This window comes from Xyrauchen texanus, chromosome 4, assembly GCF_025860055.1.
Source record: "Xyrauchen texanus isolate HMW12.3.18 chromosome 4, RBS_HiC_50CHRs, whole genome shotgun sequence".
NCBI classification, from domain to species: domain Eukaryota; kingdom Metazoa; phylum Chordata; class Actinopteri; order Cypriniformes; family Catostomidae; genus Xyrauchen; species Xyrauchen texanus.
In genome coordinates this window covers 12,691,651-12,711,247 of record NC_068279.1, presented here as the reverse complement: position 1 = coordinate 12,711,247, position 19,597 = coordinate 12,691,651, and the positions used below count along the sequence as shown (strand labels likewise).

Genomic DNA, 19,597 nt, shown 5'->3' with positions numbered 1-19,597 from the left:
GTAAAACGATTGCCTTTAAAAAATAATAAGTTAAAATACTTATTTGGCTCAAGTTAAGTTGGTTGCATGTCTTTCTCAGTGTAAGTACTTGTGTCACTATATTCACCTTATATGGTCTTATCCAGAGTGAACCTATCCATTTTAGTAAGGTTAACTAGTTATAAGTACATTAAACTCAAAGATCTGTGATTAAAGTTTCCATTGTTTTAAAAAATATTTTTTGATTGAAATAGATCAAAATTATTTAAAAAAATAATCCTATTTTAGCACCTGGTATTTTTAGGGAAACTATGAATGCCGAGCACTTCTTAGTGCACATAAAGCTGTACTTTTGTCAATTATTTACATTCGTATGGAGAGAAATAGCTTTTATTCAACATGACTGGAGACCCTGAAGTTTACTAAAGCACTACTACCAGCTACAGGACAACTAAACAAAACCTGCTATAATTGCTAATAACAACTTCTTTGTGTCTTCGTAATTTCCAAACAGGCGTTCTCCACAGCTTGAATTGGCATTAAATGTCTTTATTTTAAGTATTTTGGGGCTAAAGAATTTAAGGAACATAGAAATGTTAGTTTCCCTTCTGTCACTCACTCGTCATTGTGTTGATGTAGTGACACTAGGGGTTGCTTTTGGGAGCCACAAAACACCTTCAAATCTTTGAGAAAAGGCCAATGGGAATTGGCAAGTGGAATTTGCATGCCACTCCCCTGGACAAATGGAGAAGGAGAAGGAATGCCCACTCTCATTCAGATTTTTTCTTGAGCTGAATACTACTGCTGTTCCATTCACCTCTGAAAGAAGTGTTTGCTGTTGGATATACGGCGCATAACAGCGGCTTTCTCTCCTTCTGTTTGATCAGTGCAGATTACGCCCCGGGTGCTTCGACAGTGCTATATATTTCTGAAAAGAGTATACTTTCCTCTATTAGAGCAACTCATTGAAGTTTGATTTTAAAGACGCGTCTTTTTAAAGATGCCTTTCCGTCTTCTCCACCTTCGGGTCTGCCTGCCCAGTCTAAGACCGATGCAGAGCTGACCGCTATGCTTGCCCGGGCCACCGTGTGTATCGGATTGGACTGGAACCCTCTGTCCTCCCCTGAGGGCTCGCAGCTAGATAATTGGTTTCTGGGTTCATGGCACTGCTCACGGCCATGTCCCGACCCCCCCCCCCCCCTCCCTTTCTTCCTGGAAGTGCACGATGATCTGACGAAGTCATGGAGGGCACCTTTTGCTGCCTGAAACGACTTCCATGTTCGTCTGCTCTCTCTACCCTCAACAGCCCAAGGGTACACGGAGGTCCCTCAGGTTGATAAGTGCACCAAAGCGCCGCCACCTGGTGGGATCATCCGGCACTCCCCTCCAGGGCCTGTAGGACTACGTCATCTCTGGCGGCCAAAGCCTACAGTGCTGCTGGACAGGCTGCCTCCGGCCTGCATGCCATGGCCCTCCTGCAAGTAGGCCAAGGCGTTAAAGTTCGCTTTCTCAACATGCCTATCTCCCAGATCTGCCTATTCGGCGACACCTTTGAGGACTTTGGCCTTTCCTCCTCAGTCATTAGGAGTGGTGGTGGTGTAGTGGTCTAAGCACATAACTGGTAATCTGGTGATCAGAAGGATACTGGTTCGAGCCCCACAGCCACCACCATGGTGTCCTTGAGCAAGGCACTTAACTCCAGGTTGCTCCAGGGGGAATGCATGCCATGCAATCCCTGTAATGCACTGTAAGTCGCTTTGGATAAAAGCATCTGCCAAATGCATAAATGTAAATGTAAATGTCATTAACCCGCCCTACAAGGGTACGTTTGAGGTCCCCCTCAGCGCAGCCACCTCGGGTCGAAGCAACCCCCCCATCAACTAGGCCCAACCCAGGTACGTCAGACGCAATTGTCCCCTTAGTGCTCATCGCCCGGATCTTGGACGCATGGCTGATGCTGTCCAAGATCCATCGCGGTGGCTGGCCAGGACCGTCCAACTTGGCTATTCGATTAAATTCTCCAGGCGCCCACCTCACCTCGGTGCAGGGCGAGAATGCCTCCACCCTGTGGGTGGAGTTCGCGACCCTTCTACGCAAGGACGCGATAGAGCCTGTCCCTCCAGCCGAGGTGGGGAAAGGGTTCTACAGCCCTTACTTCATTACACCAAAGAAAGGCGTTGGTTTGCAGCCAATCTTCAACCTGCGAGTTCTGAACCGAGCTTTACATAGAATCCCGTTCAAGATGCTGATGCAGAAACACATTTTGGCATGCGTCTGGCATCAAGATTGGTTGCTGAAGAATGCGTACATTCATGTCTCGGTTTTACCTTGATACAGACCCTTCCTACTGTTTGCTTTCGACAGCCGGGTGTCCCCTCGCATCTTCACGAAGTTCGTAGAGGCAGCTCTTGCCCCATTGAGAAAAGGCCAATGGGAAGTGGGCATCCACATACTCAACTATCTCAACAACTGGCTGAACCTAGCACACTTTCGAGAGTTGCTGTGTGCACACAGGGACCTGGTGCTCACGAACCTCAGCAGTCTAGGGCTTCAGGTCAACTGGGAAAAGAGCACGCTCTCCCTGGTTCACAGCATCTCTTTTCTCTGTTCGGCATGGAGTTAGACTCGGTGTCGATGATTTATGACAAGCAAGCGCACGCAGTCAGAGCTGAACTGCCTGAACTCTTTCAGGTGGATGACAGTGGTTCACTGAAACACTTTCAGAGGCTCCTGGCATATGGTATCCTCGGCAGCAGTTACGCCGCACGGGTTGATAAATATGAGAGCGCTTCAGCACTGGCTTCAGACTCAAGTCCCGAGATGGGCATGGCACCGTGGTACACATCGCGTGGCTGTTATGCCTCTCTGCCATCACTTATTCAGCCATTGGAGAGACCTTGCATTTCTACGGGCAGGAGTTCCCCTACAGCAAGTGTCCAGACAAGTTGTGGTCACCACAGACACCTCCAAGTCGGGCTGGAGTGCCGTTTGCAATGGGCACGCAGCCGCTGGTTCCTGGACAGGACCACGGCTATGTTGGCACATCATCTGCCTAGAGTTGCTGGCTGTACTATTCACCCTGCAGAGGCTATTGCCCTTGATCCGGGGCAAGCACATGTTGGTCTGGTCCGACAACACAGCGACAGTAGCGTATATAAATTGCAAGGCGGCATATGTTCTCCTCGCATGTAGCAACTCGCCTGCCATCTCCTCCTCTGGAGTCAGCAGTGGCTGAGGTTGCTGCAGGCCACTCACATCCCGGGCAGGCTCAATGCCACAGTGGATGCGCTGTCTCAGCTCTCAGTGGAGGGTGGAGTCTCCACCCCCAGGTTGTCCAACTGATTTGGAGTCGATTCGGCGAAGCAGAGGTAGCCATGTTTGCTTCCCGCGAATCCTCCCACTGCCGCTCTGTTATGCAGTGACGGGATCCCCCCTCAGCACTGACACGCCGGCACACAGCTGGCCCAACAGACCCTGTGCAAGGTCAGGGAGGATGAGGAACATTTCCAACATGTCACCCTTGTGGCGCCGTATTAGCCCACCCAGATTTGGTTCTTGGACCTCACGGCCCTCGTGACAGCACCTTCCTGGCAAATTCCCCTGAGGAAGGACCTTCTCTCTCAGGGACGGGGCACCATCTGGCACCCATGCCCAGACCTCTGCAACCTCCACGTCTGGTCCCTGGACAGGACGTGGAAGACTTAAGGGGTCTACCGTCCACAGTGGTAAACACGATCACTCAGGCCAGGGCTCCTTCTACGAGGCAGCTGTATTCCCTGAATTGGCTCGTGTTCACTAAGTGGTGTTCTTCCCAAAGCGAAGACCCCCAGAGATGCGCAGTCAGGTCAGTGATTTCCTTCTTGCAGCAGTAGCTGGAGGGTGTACGTAGCTGCTATAGCAGTGCACCAGGATGCAGTTGAAGCTAAGTCCCTTGGTAAGCACGACCTAATCATCAGGTTCCTGAGAGGTGCCAGGAGGCTGAACCCTCCTAGGCCACACCTCTTTCCCCGCTGGGCTTTCAGAGAGCCCCGTTCGAGCCCCTGGAGTCAGACGAGTTAAAGGCCATCTCATTAAAGACCGGCCTCCTAACCACGCTCACTTCCATCAATAGGGTCGGGGACCTGCAAGCGTTCTCTGTCAGCGAAACATGCATGGAGTTCAGAAGACTCTCACGTGGTCCTGAGACCCCGACCGGGCTATGTGGCCAAGGCTCCCACAACCCCTTTTAGGGATCAGGTGCTGAGCTTGCAAGCGCTGCCCCAGGAGGAGGCAGACCCAGCCTTATTGTTGCTGTGTCCGGTGCATGCTTTGTGCATCTTCGTGGAAAGCACGCAGAACTTTAGATGCTCTGAGCAGCTCTTTGTCTGCTTTGGTGGACAGCGTAAAGGGAACACTGTCTCCAAACAGTGGCTTGCTCACTGGATCGTGGACACCATTGCATTGACCTACCAGACCCAGGCTGTGCCCACCCCCTTGTGTGTTCGAGCACACTCTACTGAGGCGAAAACGTGTTTTTACCCTAAGTGGAGTTCACAAAGTCGTAGAACCTGGATGTCCTTCCTCCCTAGCCCTTTGGCTCATGAGGAGTTTGGCCGAGGAGTTCACAGCCAGACCCACTATGGGTACTAATATGCCCTGTACTGGGATAGGTGCTCCTTTTCCATGTGCGGCTGGTGAGCCCATGTGTCGTATTGCCACATGTTGACCTCCCCTTTTGGGCAGGATGTGGTCTCCATGGGATCTTTTCCCCCTGAAATAATAGGAAAGAACATCTTCCACAATGCGTATAATAGCATTATATGGCCCCAGCCGAATCTAATACTCTGTGGAGAGAAAACATATAGAGAAAAGGCTGTGGCTGGCATGGCCTGCTCCCATGCTAGTTATGCTGCCCCACTCCCAGGGATGTGGGAACTAAATGATGTCTTTTGGGGCATAGGGGAGGTTACGTGCAGTCTGATGCACCTGCTATTACACACGCAGCAGCTTGCTTGCACCTGCATCATCGGCAGTTCAGCTGGTTCAGCTGTTGTGGCTTTTTCTATAGGGACTCCTAGTGTCACTACATCAACAAAACGTTGAGGGAGTGACAGATGGGCAACGTCTCGTTTACTGTTGTAACTTCTGTTCCCTTATGGAGATTCCCTTTTCTCAAAGATTTTAAGGTGTTTTGGGGCTCCCAGTAGCGACCCCTAGTGTCACTACATCAGCTCAACATCTCGTTCCCTCCATCAGGGAACAGAGGGTATGACAGTATGATTCCAAAATGTGGCATTTCATGAAATTTTTATTAGGACCACTTTGTTTTTATTAATGACAGCGTTTGCAGTATAACTAGCAAGAATAGCAACAAATTAAGCTTAAGTAAAAAAAAATATTTTGAGATAGCTGTTAGTATTTACAGTTCAGGTCACCATAGAAGCACAAAAGAATCCCTCACTCTGTGCAGCTTTGACGTTTCTCTCTTCAGGGTTTTATGAGGGTGTGTGCATGTGTGTGCGTGCATTTGTGAGTGAGCATTTGTGGCTGCAGATCAGTTAATGTTTGTCTTGAGAGGTTGAGCCCCTGCTACTAGATACACTCTTCCTCCATACTTCCTCAAAGTTTGCTTTCAAAATCAGCATAAACACTGTGAATGCTTTAGAGTTTGCTTTAGGTTAAAAAATGCATTAAAAAATGCACCATTGTGACACTTGTTTTCTGCAACTGGCCTGCTTGGCATGCCACACCCTCACCAGAAATGCAAGCATACAGTCTAATACACAAAACCAAGCAAGAACACTCTGTTCACTTTAAGGGAGGAGCAATTGAATTTTTTTTTAATGTTTATTTAATTATTTTTCTAAGAAAACTTTACACACAAGGTTTATGCAGGAAATTATAAAATATCTTAAAAAATAAAACAAACAGTAAAATACAAAATAGTAAAACATATAGAATTAAATTAAATATAATATACTGTAGATAAATACACAAAAGGGATTATGTAAAGGAGGAATGGCAGAGTTGGAACTAACATACAGGTACTATAAGTGGTCAGCATTGTGTGTGTGGTCTATGGGCAAATTAAGTTATACTATACTGTATATGGAAAAGGTTCAGATGCTTTGTAATAGGTCATAGGTCAAATGTTGTGGGATATTCATGTTTACTTCTTAGGAATTGCTGTTTTTCATATATACTGAATATATATTTTTAAGCACCCTCCCTGCTGAAAAGACCAGCATTGCTGGTCACCAGCATATGTTATGTTTTAGGTGCTGGTCCACCAGCATGGAATGTTGGTGATCTGGTGTCCCAACAAGGATTTTAAACTAGCTTAACCAGCTTCATCATAAAGATCATGTTGGTCAGTCAGCTAGTAAAAAGCATGGTCCACCAGCTAGATCAGCACCAAACCAGCCTCGACCAGCATGGGAAGCTGGTATTTTCAGCACGGATGGCCTTAAACTGAGTTCTTTCTTACAATATGTTATTTTTTCATTTAAAGGGATAGTTTAACTAAAAATGAAAAATCTCTCATCAGTTACTCACTCTCGTGCCATCCCAGATGTGCATGACTTTCTTTCTTATGCTGAACAGAAACGATTTTTAGAAGAATATGTAAGCTCTATAGGTCTATGTTATGTCAGTTAAGGGGTACCAACATCTTGAAACCAAAGTTGCTCCCTTGCATGGCAGCTCTGCTGTCATTGGTGTGTGTGTGTGTGTGTGTGTGTGTGTGTGTGTGTGTGTGTGTGTGTGTGTGTGTGTGTGTGTGTGAATGGGACACTAAAATGCTTTGGTAACCGCTAAGGTTAAAAAAGGCACTATATAAGTGCAGACCATTTACCATTCACTGATACTTCCAGTATCATATCGCTTCAGAAATTATGGATTTAACCATAGTCATATGGGTTACTTTTATGCTACATTTATGTTCTTTTTTGAGCTTCAAAATGTTGGTACCCATTCCCTTGCATTTTATAGACCTACAGAGCTGAGATCTTCATTTGTGTTCTGTTGAATATACCAAATCATACACATCTGGGATGGCATCAAGGTGAGTAAATGCCTTTAATCAAATTTGAATATTTATCACATCTTCTCTTATTATCACATCCATTTATTCACTCCCTAATCAGTGTACAAACTCATCTAATTTCATCCTGTTATTTTGGTACAGTTGTCATCTGCTCTGTGGTTCAAATTCTGTATGGTCATCGTGTACTGTTTCAACCAAAGTTGAAACCTAAGCAACAAAACATCTGACAAGAGTGAATCAGATATTTTCAAGAGCAGATTCTAAGACCAACAAATCTCACTTCGTCAAAGTTAGAAAAACAAGCCATCGGGGTGATTTTTGCATGACAAAACAGTGTTTACCTCTGTCCTGTTGCTTAAACCCAGATCAACCACTGTACACACAGTACCAGTTCAGGGTTTGGGTTTGTTTTTTAAGCACCCATGAACTAGTGTTAATTGTCCTAAACTGCTTTGTCAAAACAGCGTGGATCTTCACTACCCTGTGCTAATAAATCCATGGTAGCTTTATTAACACAGCAGGACTTGTTTATGTACAGATATGAAGTGCATGTAAAAGGTGTTATTCAAATATACTGTAGCTATTAAAAAGAGTGCCTACTTACAAAGGTGCTCACTGTGAGAAAAGAAAAAAACTTGGCAGAAGAAAGATGGCAAGCAATGCATGCAATGTCTTTTTCAAAGACATTAAATGGATATGTCACCTAAAATGCTGTTATCATTTACTCAATCTCATGTCGTTCCAAACCTGTATGACTTTCCATGGAACACATAAAGTTTTTTATGAAAGCTCACATTGCTGTTTCCCGTCTTGCACAAAGTCTGTGCAAGCCGGGTCACTGGGGGGAGGGGGGGTGGGACGCATATTTGCACATCCCCCTTGGGCAACTGTGTGCCAGTACGTTTGTGCCGAGGGTAGCCCCCGTCGGAGAATACCTGATCGGGCAGTGGGAGGATTCCTGGGAAGCTTCGCCGAATCAACTCCAAATCAGCTGGACCACCTAGGGGCGGAGCCTCCACTCTCCCCTGAGTGTTACCTGCCACGACAGCACATTCGATGTACAGTTGAGGTTGCCTGGGATGTGAGTGGCCCGCAGCATCCTCAGTCGTTTGCGGTTTATATGCACCACCGTCCTCAGTCGTTTGCGGTTTATATGCACCACCGTCGCCATGTTGTCCGTCTAGACCAACACTGGGGACAGTGGTGGCTCAGTGGTTGAGGCTCAGTGGTTGAGGCTCAGGGTTAATGACCAGAAGGTCAGGGGTTCAAGACCCAGCACCACCAAGATGCCACTGTTGGGCCCTTGAGCAAGGCACTTAACTCCAGGTTGCTCCGGGGGGATTGTCCCTGTAATAAGTGCACTGTAAGTCGCTTTGGATAAAAGCGTCTGCCAAATGCATAAATGTAAATGTAACACGTGCTTGCCCTGGATCAATGGCAAAAGCCTCCACAGGGTCTACAATACCACCAGCATCTCCAGGCAGTTGGTATGCTAACGTAGTCGTGGTCCTGTCTAGAAGCCAGTGGTTGCGTGCCCTTTTCACATGGCACCCCAGCCTAGCTTGGATGCGTCTGTTGTAACCACAACGTGCCAAGACGCTTGCTATAAGGGAAGCCCTGTCCGTAAAAATGCAAGGGCTGAGGGTGTGGCTGCAAATCGCCGTGATGACCACGCAATGTGTGCCGCGGCACCATGTCCATCTCTTGACTCAAATCTGAAGCCAGCTTTGGGGCAGTCTCTTATGCATCAACCCGAGTGGCATGGCTGCCACAGAGGACGTCATGAGTCTCAGGAGCCTCTGAAACTGTTTCAGTGGGACCTCCTGGATGACAGGCAGTTCAGCACCGACTGTGCACACTTGCTCATGAGGTGCGCTATCATGGAGACTGAGTCTGTCAGTCTCCATGATATCCCAAGAATAGAGATTCTCTGAACCGAGGAGAGCTTGCTCTTTTCTCAGATGATCCGAAGCCCCAACCGGCTGAGGTGCTTGAGCACTAGGTCCCTGTGCACACACAACAAATTTAGAGAGTGGGCTAGAATCAGCCAATTGTCGAGGATGCGAATGCCCACTTCCCTTAACGGGGCAAGGGCTGCCTCCACGACTTTCGTGAAGATGCGGGGTGAAAGGAACAAGCCGAATTGGAGGACCCTGTACTGATATACCTGGTCCCCGAAGGCCAGCTGCAGAGCGGGCCTGTACCAAGGTAAAACTGAGATGTGGAAGTATGTGTCCTTCAGGTCTAAAACCGCGAAACAATCTTGATACTGGATGCACGCTAAAATGCGTTTATGCATCAGCATCTTGAACGGAAGTCTGTGCAAGGCCCGATTCAGACCTCTCAAGATTGGCTGCAACCCACCACCTTTCTTTGGCATGATGAAGTAAGGGCTGTAGAACCCTTTCTTTATTTTGGCTTTAGGGACAGCTCGACTTGGACAAACGAGCGTGCTGGGGAATTAGAGGTCTGTGGGGATTACCTGGCAGAGCCACACCTATTGGAGTCTCCAAATTGTCTACAGCACCAACCGACTCTGCCTCGAACCAGTAGGTAGAAGGTGCAGGGCAGGGAGTGGCTGGAGCAGTTTCCTTCTTTCCCGCGAATGAAGGAAAGCCGTGACCGCAACATTGCCATGTGAGAAAACGAACCATCCATGAACGCTGCCTCAATGTGACTACAGCTCAGACACGTGAGGCAGTGATCGTGGCCATCAGAGGCGGAGAGATAATGACTGCATCCAGGAATTATACATAGATGGAAAGATATCTTTAAAAAGACGCTGTCCATCAGTGCACGCTCTTTTAGCGCTCAGGGACATACTCTGCATCAATCGCTCAGAGGGGGTGAAAGCCGCTGAAATGCACCGTATATTCAACAGCATATGCTTCTTCACAGTGAGGTGAATGGAACGGTAGTGGAACTCGCTGCTCAACACCACTCAGCTCCGAAGAAAAAATCTGAATGAATCATTGCGAGCCAGCTCCTTTTATACCCATATGTCCGGGAGAGAGGCATGCAAATTCCACTCGCCAATTCCCATTGGCTATTTCTCAAAATCAGTGGCGTTTGGGGCTCCCAAGAGTGACCCCTAGTGTCACTACATTGACACAACTTAGAGTGAGTGACAGATAGGGAATAGATCAGTATTTAAGTCCTTACTATAAATCTCCACTTTCACTTTCACATTCCTTCACATTTACAAAGTGAAAGTGGATATTTATAGCAAAAAAGGACTTACATTTTGGTATGTTTCTCACCCACACTTATCATATTTTGAAGACATGGATTTAACCACTGGAGTCTTATAGATTACTTTTGTGCTGCCTTTATGTGATTTTTGGAGTTTCAAATGTCTGGTCACCATTAATTTGCATTGTAAGGACCTACAAAGTTAAGTTATTCTTCTAAAAAACGTTGTGTTCTGCAGAACAAAGAAAGTCATACACATCTGGGATGGCGTGAGGGTGAGTAAATGATGAGAGAATTTTCATTTTTGGGTGAACTATCCCTTTAACAGATGGTTTCACAAGACTATTAACAAAAAATAACTGCTAGTGGCCGATGAAGCATTTGAGCATTTGCAAATACAGTATGTGTGCTTCTGTGATCACCCTAATATTTTTAAATTTGTGTCTTGTTTGTGCAAAGAGACATTTCACCTCTCTTTCAAAGAATGCATTCTTCAATATTAGTTTTTTCTCAATGAGTCTATTTTGAGGATTTTTCACTTTTATGTCTTATATAGACTTGTGCCAATGTGTGCCCATGTAAAACAAGTCCTTCTTTATCTCTACAGATAATCGCTGCATGGACCGGCGCTTTTTACCCACTCGCACCAAGCAGCTAATAGCACTGGCAAGTTTCCCAGGTGCTGGGAATACCTGGGCCCGTCACCTTATTGAACTGGCCACTGGCTACTACACTGGGAGCTACTACTTTGATGGCTCACTGTATAGCAAAGGTGAACTTAACTGCTGCTAAATAATTTTCTGGGCATCTTTTCCTGTCTTGGTTGCTCAATTTCTTTCTTCTTCTATGTTTGTCTTTGGATATACAGGTTTTAAAGGGGAGAGAGATCACTGGCGCAGTGGTAGAACTTTATGTATCAAGACTCATGAGAGTGGCAGGAAGGAGATTGAGACCTTTGACGCCAGCATCCTTATGATGCGGAACCCTTACAAAGCCCTCATGGCTGAATTTAACCGAAAATACGGTGGCCATATTGGATTCGCCTCCCAAGCTCACTGGAGGGGGAAAGGTAAGAGAAAAGAGATGGACCACTTCTTGAAAGGTCCCCAGAATAAAATTGCTTTCTTTTCATTTATCTAGTGGCACTTTCACTTTTTAGCACAGAAGAAAGAATCATAATCTTGTACGTATATTCTTGTAAACGTTTTTATTTGTTGTTTGTGTTTTAGAACAAACATTTCTGTTACAACTCTGCATGAATACTTCTGTAGAGATTTTAAAGGCTGTTTCTCTTTCTTGGAAAACACTTATATTTTCTGCATGACGCTGAATATTAGTGTTAAGCAGATTGTATTTTCCCACACAGATCACAGCTGCTGTACCACAGCCTTGAGTATATACTCATCAGTCTCATAAAAAAGCCATGACTTCCTTGAATGAGATATTTTCCTTTCATAACTTTGTGTAAAACATTTACAGAAGAATAATGCAAAGAAATTAAAATAGTTTAAAGCCAGTTTTTTTACAGATGAGCCTTAATGTAATCGTACTTTACAAAAAGGAAAATTCTGTCCCATTTCATTGATCAAAAGTTTGTAAAATACTTTTGTTTATAGTAAATAGATGAGCAAAATTGTATTTACCCCAATGATATCCAGTTTTAAGCAATGTTGCATTTTGTTCTCCTGCTTTATTTTTCTTTGTTTGATGCTCTTGACTTTTTGGTGTCTTGTTTTTAGTTTTTTAAATAACAACTTTATGATCTTTCTGTTTTCATTTCATATTTGATTGGGTTTATCGGATAATGATGACTGCTGTCTTTAAACACAATGCTTTTTATTTAAGAAAACACATTCCTTGTTGTTTATGGAGCTAGAATAATGACTAAAAGATTTGAATTTGAATTTTAGGCATGTGGCATTTAACAAAATTGAATTTTCCATGACGAATTTTATTTATTTTTATTTAAATTTCGTAAATCTTAATTCTATATATGTGATATTTAAGAAAATTGAATTGTTTTGTGGCATAAGTTATAGATTTGTATTTTTGAACAGCAGATTTTGTGTTCTGATTCTGAAATTAGCTGTAAATATTCAAATTATAAAATTAAAGCTGAAGAGGAAATTCAATATTCAAAATTCAAAATGCAGAAATTCAGATCTTACAGAAGTAGGCCAGAGGTCAAGCTTCCAGGTTCCATAGAGAAAAGTAAAGGCTTTCAGAAGTGGAACTGATAATTTTGGCCAATCACAGAGCTAATACGACAATTCCAGCATTACAGACGTGACATTTCTAGTGAAAACATAAAATTTAACCTTGCATATCAGGTACCCATGACCAGTATATATCAAACCATTTCAATGAATAATCATAGACACCTGCAGATAAAGTCCAGACATCAGAAATATTCAGTCTAAACATGTTTTCTTCCACTTTTGATTGGGAAATGAACTTGCATTACAGACATGACTGAAGTGGTGCTGAAAGTCTGCTTGACTTTTCCTACTTACATTTTAATTTCAAGTTCAAGAGCTTTCAGTTATTAAAATATAGATTTTTTGCAGAATCAGTTTTTAATAGTGATGGTTCAAAGATTTTCACAATTCCTGACTTTTCAAAACCATCAAGTTGTGTTTGCCAATGTTTGTTACATTTATAAATTGTTGTCTCAGCAGTCTCATACAGATGTGTTCTGTCATGCGCTTATATCATGTATGGGTGATTAGAAGGTTTATAAAGTTTGGCACCATGCGACATCATGTTTCTAAATAATTGTATTTTCACCACAAAAAGTGAAATCACTGTGGCTCTGTGGTGCTTTGAACACATTTCTCTGTTTGTTTGAGCATCCTGACCAGCCTGACACAGTCACACTGGCTTAACCAATGGCATGATTTTGGATGTTGTTTGGGGTTTGTTTGGTCTGTTTGACCTCCCATTGTCTGTTGGAAGGAGTATTTGTGAAACCTGTTGGAAAACAGTGATTACTTTTTGCAATTCTGTTTGGTGATGTAAGGGGCTAAGAAATGAAACACTTTCCGGGAAATTCACTAAGAATGAATTGCGCCCAGTAAAAACACTGGTTATTTGCATCTAATATATGAGCTGCTTAAGTTCACGATTCATGGAATTATGCAGATTAGGCAACGGCACAAACACGCCCATAAAGTTATAATGCTGTTTTTTCCATTTCATCATTGTTTTAGGAATTATTACAAATACGATTTTAAGAAAAAATGTTACCGCCTGCTTTCATTCGGCAGTAATAGCGCAAAGTAAATTGTGGCAGGCATATTTTGTAAAAAGTGCAATCTATAATAAGCCTAATTTACGTAGAAAGGAGGAATGTTTGCACGGAATTAATGACAATGACTTAATTTAAATAAACGTAGTTTAATTTCAGTGCTGATTGTGCCTGCTTAAACTAGATTACTGAATAAGATGCATGCTTTTGCGGTGAAATGTCAAGCGCAAAAAAGGCGCAACTGTTTAGTGAATTTGCTTCTTAATTTTAAACTCTGTCTTTCTCTCTCTCAATCAGAGTGGCCAGAGTTTGTGAAGAACTACGCTCCATGGTGGGCATCTCACACACAAGACTGGCTAAAACACGGGAATAAAATTCACGTGGTGCACTTTGAGGAGTTAAAGCGGGACCTTTTCTCTCAGTTAAAGGGCATGGTTATCTTTTTGGGCCTGGAGGTCTCAGAGGAACGTCTACTGTGTGTGGAAGGACAAAAAGACGGGAACTTCAAACGTTCTGGGCTGAGAAAGCTGGAATATGACCCTTACACACCTGAAATGCGTGCCACCATTGATGGGCTCATTAAGACTGTAGACGCAGCACTCAAAAAGAGAAAACTGCCTGGTGTACCTGAGGAGTACAGGCCGAGATGATACTCATCTTTTACCTTTCACAACAGACACACACTTTCAGCTTTGAGTATTTATTTTTTAAATATTTTTTCCCCTTTTTAGAATGTTAAATTGTATGTTTATTGTTGTTCCCCTTGTTTGTGTTAGAAATAGCACACAGAAAATGAGAGTAAATGGTGACTAAGGATGTTATTTCAACATTATTGCACAGGGTCTGGAACAACATTAAGATTAGGAAATGATGACAACATTTTCATTTTTGGGGGAACTATCCCTTTAACTCAGTATCACAAATTACGTTTTAATCCCAGGCAATGAATATTTATGCTGTCTATGAAGGTTTATATTCTATAATATTAGTTAGACATTACAGTATATGGAAACAAGTGTTTCCCCTACACACATCACACCGGCCTTTTCGGCCACATCTAAAGACAATGATCCCTTAAGCACTTTAGTCACATTTGGATTATATTGTGATTTCTTCTGTTTTAAACCTGCACCCCAGTTTCCTGTCCCCACAAATATTTGGACATTGCCTTCAGATGTTATGGTGCTTCTTGAAACAGATTAAAGAAATAGCTAAGAACAACAAAAACCTATACCACTAGTATTAGATAAATGCATGGACAACTCATAAACATGACATATTGTCTGGTACAAGCCTTCAGTGATTTGCAGCCAATATAAAATCCTTATTGTTCTTCTGTTTCTGCTGGATCTGTTTAGAACACTTCATTGAAATGATTTACTTTTAGATTTTTCAGTAAGGTTTTGTGAGGTTGAGAGAATTGTTGCGCCTAAATAGCACTCATATATCCTCAGGTGCATAGAGCAAAAAAAGTTGTAATATCCAAAATCCTCAAGTGAAGCTGTCCACACACTGAATGAAGAACAGACCAAGAAGGTCTATCAAAATTATATATTTTTATTGATTAGTGAAAAAGTGCAATGTGCAGTGAGCTAAAAACTGACCAGTAAGAAGACGTTTCAGCCCATAGCTTTTTCCATTGCTCAGAAAATTTATTTTTAAAAGACCTTCATGGTCTGTTCTTCATTCAGTGTGGACATAATCTGTTGTGGATTTCAGAGAGGTTTTAGAACATTTTGCAATGGAAATAATATTTTTTTTAAATCCTGTGTTTATAAAGAGAATGGGGGCTTCTTGTAAATTGCTTGAAATAGCACAATGACTGACCATTTTAGATTTCCACCACTTTCTCCTTGACATGTAGTTATCTATTAAGCAAAATACAACCCAGTCTCATGAAAATCCATACATGTTTTACGAGTTGGCTTTTTCACAGTTTGTTCATATAAATTTTAACAATACTATTACGTGCAAATGCCTGGATATCTAATGCGGAAGTAGCAGTGAGTTTTAAGGGCAAGGCGCTAAGGACATTCATATTAATATTATGCCCATACCAAACACTTATCTACACTTAACCGATCAGTAGAGTGTGTAAACATGATAGGAACCTGTTGAGTGTGACAGAAGCAAGTAATTGCCACGTATTAGATGGAAATGATGTCCAGCGGTGTCATTGGCTGTAGTGAAAGTCGTACGATTTCATAAGATTTAGCCAAATTTAGAAAAGTCATATGAATCCTTACGATTTCACCATGAGCCTGTGTAGGCAAAAACCCCTTCTCCAACAATTTGCGTCCCAATTTAGATAATGACAGCAGTTACAGGGCTCAACTGAAATAATGTGTACTTTCCATTTCCCTTGACCTCATATTATTCCTCCCAAATATCAGTATATACTGTGAATCATGGTGTGGATGCTATTGTAAACTGTTCTCTAGAAATTGTTCACAATTGTTATTTTTGTTTTTAGAGTTTTAATTGTGAAGAATTTTATGTGCAAACATGTGCAAGAGACTCTCAGAAATTCTAAACATCAACCAGTAACTTCCTGCTTGTCAGCTTGAGACCTAAAAAATAACATTTAATACATGTAAATACACATATCTATTTTTGCAATGCTCAAAACGAGAACTACGTGACTTTAAAAGATAGAAGACTATCACCTCTATTTTTGAAAAGGCTTTCAAATTTGAGCATCACATGCTTTCTGTTTAAAAAAGGAACAAAACTGAAGTGTCTTTTTGAATGTATTTTGTATGGAATAAATGTAAGAAATGTATATCAAATAAAACATTAGAAAGTAATTGTCAACAGTGCAAAGGAAATAAAATGGTAGAAACAAGATTTTTTATCTTAATTGTAAGTTTTTGGAAGCATCGAGAGAGTTGTGTGAACATGACAAGATGTTGTTCTTGTCTGGATGCTTGAGGTTGTCCTGGTCATTAAATTGTAAAGACCCACATTTTCTGATGCCCTAATGCATTTGTTTGTTTGTTTGATGAACATATGTCTCAGCAGGCCGAAGTAGCAACATTGACTCAACCAATGGCATGAGTTTGGTCATGACCAGTTTGTTTAACAGAAACATTCCCAGATCTAGGTCCCTAGGTCACGTACATCTCAGAGATGTCTGTTTTAGATCTTTTCATCTGGAGAGCATCACCATCTACTGAACATCTGCTAAACATCTCAAAAAGATCCGATTTACAAACAATCTAAATCATAAACATTTCAAAGACATCTGCTGAATGTCTTATTGACATCCGAGACATACTGTACTAATTTACGTAGGTCTTATAGATGTATTGCAGATTAGCAAAAAACATGAAAAACATGTCTTCCAGATGTAAAAAAAACACACATCAAGTAGACAAGTATGTACGTACATGTGCAGTAAGGGATGGAATGTTTGTGAAAATGGTACCTATTTTTGCAATTCTGCTTGGTGTGCAAAATTTTGTTAATTAGTCACCAGGTATGTTAAAAAGAGACAATGATCTTTAAATCTTAATATCAGACAGTGGTTACTGTCCTTTCCATGTGTTGCTAGTGTGTACACAATAATTACATTAGCAGAGGTGTATAGTAATGAAGAACAAACACTTTTTTACTTAAAGAATGTTTCTGGTTTAATACAAATGTTGATTACCAAAAAATGTATTTCAAATCTTCCCTCCTTTTCTTAAAAAAGAAGAAGCAAAAATCAAGGCTATAATGACTCGACTAGGGGCCCCAAACGACTGTGGCAGGAAGGAGGGTGCGGGAGCAGGGGGAACAAGACAAAGGGGTAAGGCTCACCAGAACTTACCCAACTACTGGTGAGCCCTGGCTTTTAATGGGCACTGGGCTGCAAAATGTCCTGGTTTGCCGCAGTAAAGATAGAGTCCCTGGGCAATGCAGCGTTGTCTCTCCTTTGTTGCCAGACGCATCCGCTCCACCTGCATGGGCTCCGACTGAGGCTCAGGACCATGGCTGATTACCGCCAGTGGAGACATGGTTCCTCTCCACTGAATGCGGGCAGAGCATCTCTGACGATATATCTACAGAGGAGTCTCCACTCTGAGGGCCAAATCCACCAGGCCGTCGAATGAGGATAGTAAGTCATGAATGGCAATTTCATCCTGGAGGTCGTCGTTAAGGCCCTCCTGGAAGTGGTACCAGCAAGCTTCCTCATTCCATCCAGTCAAGGCAGCAAGAGTGCGGAAGCAGTAATCTGTCACAGAGTCGTCCCCCTGTCTCAACCTGGCGAGCTGGCTAGCGGCCTCCTTACCAGCCAATGAACAATCGAATACCTTCAGCATCTCCTTCTTGAACAGCTCTAAAGAGGTACAGAATGGAGCCTTGGCTGCCCACACAGTGGTTCCCCATTAACAAGCCTTGCCGTTGAGCAGAGTGATGACAAATGCCAACTTGGTGATCTCTTGAAGCATAGGGAGATGGTAGTGGGGGGGAGGGGGGCATGGGTCTGAGGTGCCGGGGGAATAAGCACTGTCCAGTAGCCTGGGAGATGGGGAGACTGGAGAGAAAAACAAGGAGAAAAAAACCAAGTCTAAACTTGTCTGAATGCAAGCAAAAGTAGTTAAAAAAATTAAATAAAAAATAAACAAAAACCCTATTAACTATGCCAAGTAAAGCATTGAAAAAGGGAAGTGTAAAAAACAAAAAATCAAAACAAGGCTGAATAACAAACTGAGCACATCACGTGGCCATCACACCACCATGCTTGTTCAGCCCTTGGACAGACCTTTTATTTCAGTAGGCAGGGGTCCCCTTAGTGCAGGTATCCAGGCGCATCGTGGTTAAGACAGACACCTCCAAGCGTGGCTGGGGCGCAGTTTACAATAGGCACGCAGCCTCTGGCTCCTGGACAGGGCCACGACTACAATGTCATATCAACTGCCTCAAGTTGCTGGCAGTGTCGGTCGCCCTGCGGAGGCTCCGGCTATTGATACAGGGCAAGCACATGTTGTTCCAGACGGACAACAAGGCTACAGTAGCGTACATCAACCCTCAAGACTCAAGTCGCTGCGAGTTACTCACATCCTGGGCAACCTCAAAAGCGTGGCGGACGCGCTGTCTCGACAGGTCACGCTCAGGGGAGAGTGGAGGCTCCACCCCTAGGTGGAGTCGATTTGGTCAAGTGTAAGTAGACCTGTTCACTTCATGGGAATCCACCCACTGCCCGCTCTGGTACACAATAACTGAGGTTCCCCTCGGCACATATGTAAGCATGCGTTCCCGCCAGAAAGGCTACTTGCACAGACCTTGTGCAAGGTCAGGGAAGACAAGGAGCAGGTCGTCCTAGTAGCACCCTACAGGCACACACAGATTTGGTTCTCGGAATTAACCCTCCTCACGATTCCCCTGAGGAGAGATCTCCTCTCTCAGGGATGGGGCACCATCTGGTATCCATGACCAGACCTCTGGAATTTCCATGTCTGGCACTTGGACGGGATGCGGAAGACCTAAGTGGCCTACCACCCGCGGTGGTAGACACGATCACTCAGGCTAGGGCACCTTCTACAAGGCACCTGTATGCTTTGAAGTGGCATCTGTTCGCTAAGTGGTGTTCTTCCCGATGCAAAGACCCCCAGAGATGCGCAGTTGGGTCAGTGGATTCCTTCCTACAGGAGAGGCTGGAGGAGCAGCTGTCCCCCTCCATATGTTGCTGCTAAAGTGGTGCACTATGATGCAGTTGACGGTAAGTCTCTTGGGAAAAACAAACTGATCATCAGGTTCCTTAGAGGCGCTAGGAGGCTGAATCCTCCTAGACCTGTGGTCCTACAGGGAGCCCCGTTTGAGCACTTGGAGTCAGTTGAGCTAAAGGCAGTTTCTCTGAAGACCACCCTCCTGTGCTCATGTCCATCAAGAGGGTAGGGGACCTGCAGGCATCTGTCTGAAACCTGAATGAGTGGTTGAAACCTGAATGAGTGGTTGCAAGCCAGCTCCTTTTATACCCTTTATATTTACATTTACATTTACATTTATGCATTTGGCAGACGCTTTTATCCAAAGCGACTTACAGTGCACTTATTACAGGGACAATCCCCCCGGAGCAACCTGGAGTTATGTGCCTTGCTCAAGGGCCCAACAGTGGCATCTTGGTGGTGCTGGACCTTCTGGTCAGTAACCCTGAGCCTCAACCACTGAGA

General features: G+C 43.6%; 1 protein-coding gene across 3 annotated transcripts in view; it reads left to right on the top strand.

Moving 5' to 3' along the window:
• wscd2 (WSC domain containing 2) overlaps positions 1-16,283 on the top strand; it is a 77,499-nt gene extending 61,216 nt beyond the window's left edge. For all 3 annotated transcript variants that reach the window (XM_052119735.1, XM_052119725.1, XM_052119715.1), the window contains 3 exons: positions 10,803-10,967; positions 11,064-11,264; positions 13,740-16,283. In XM_052119735.1, the coding sequence (XP_051975695.1) occupies positions 10,803-10,967; positions 11,064-11,264; positions 13,740-14,092 (719 nt within the window). In that variant the 3' untranslated portion in view covers positions 14,093-16,283. The remainder of the gene's footprint in view (positions 1-10,802; positions 10,968-11,063; positions 11,265-13,739) is intronic.
• Positions 16,284-19,597: the final 3,314 nt, after the last annotated feature.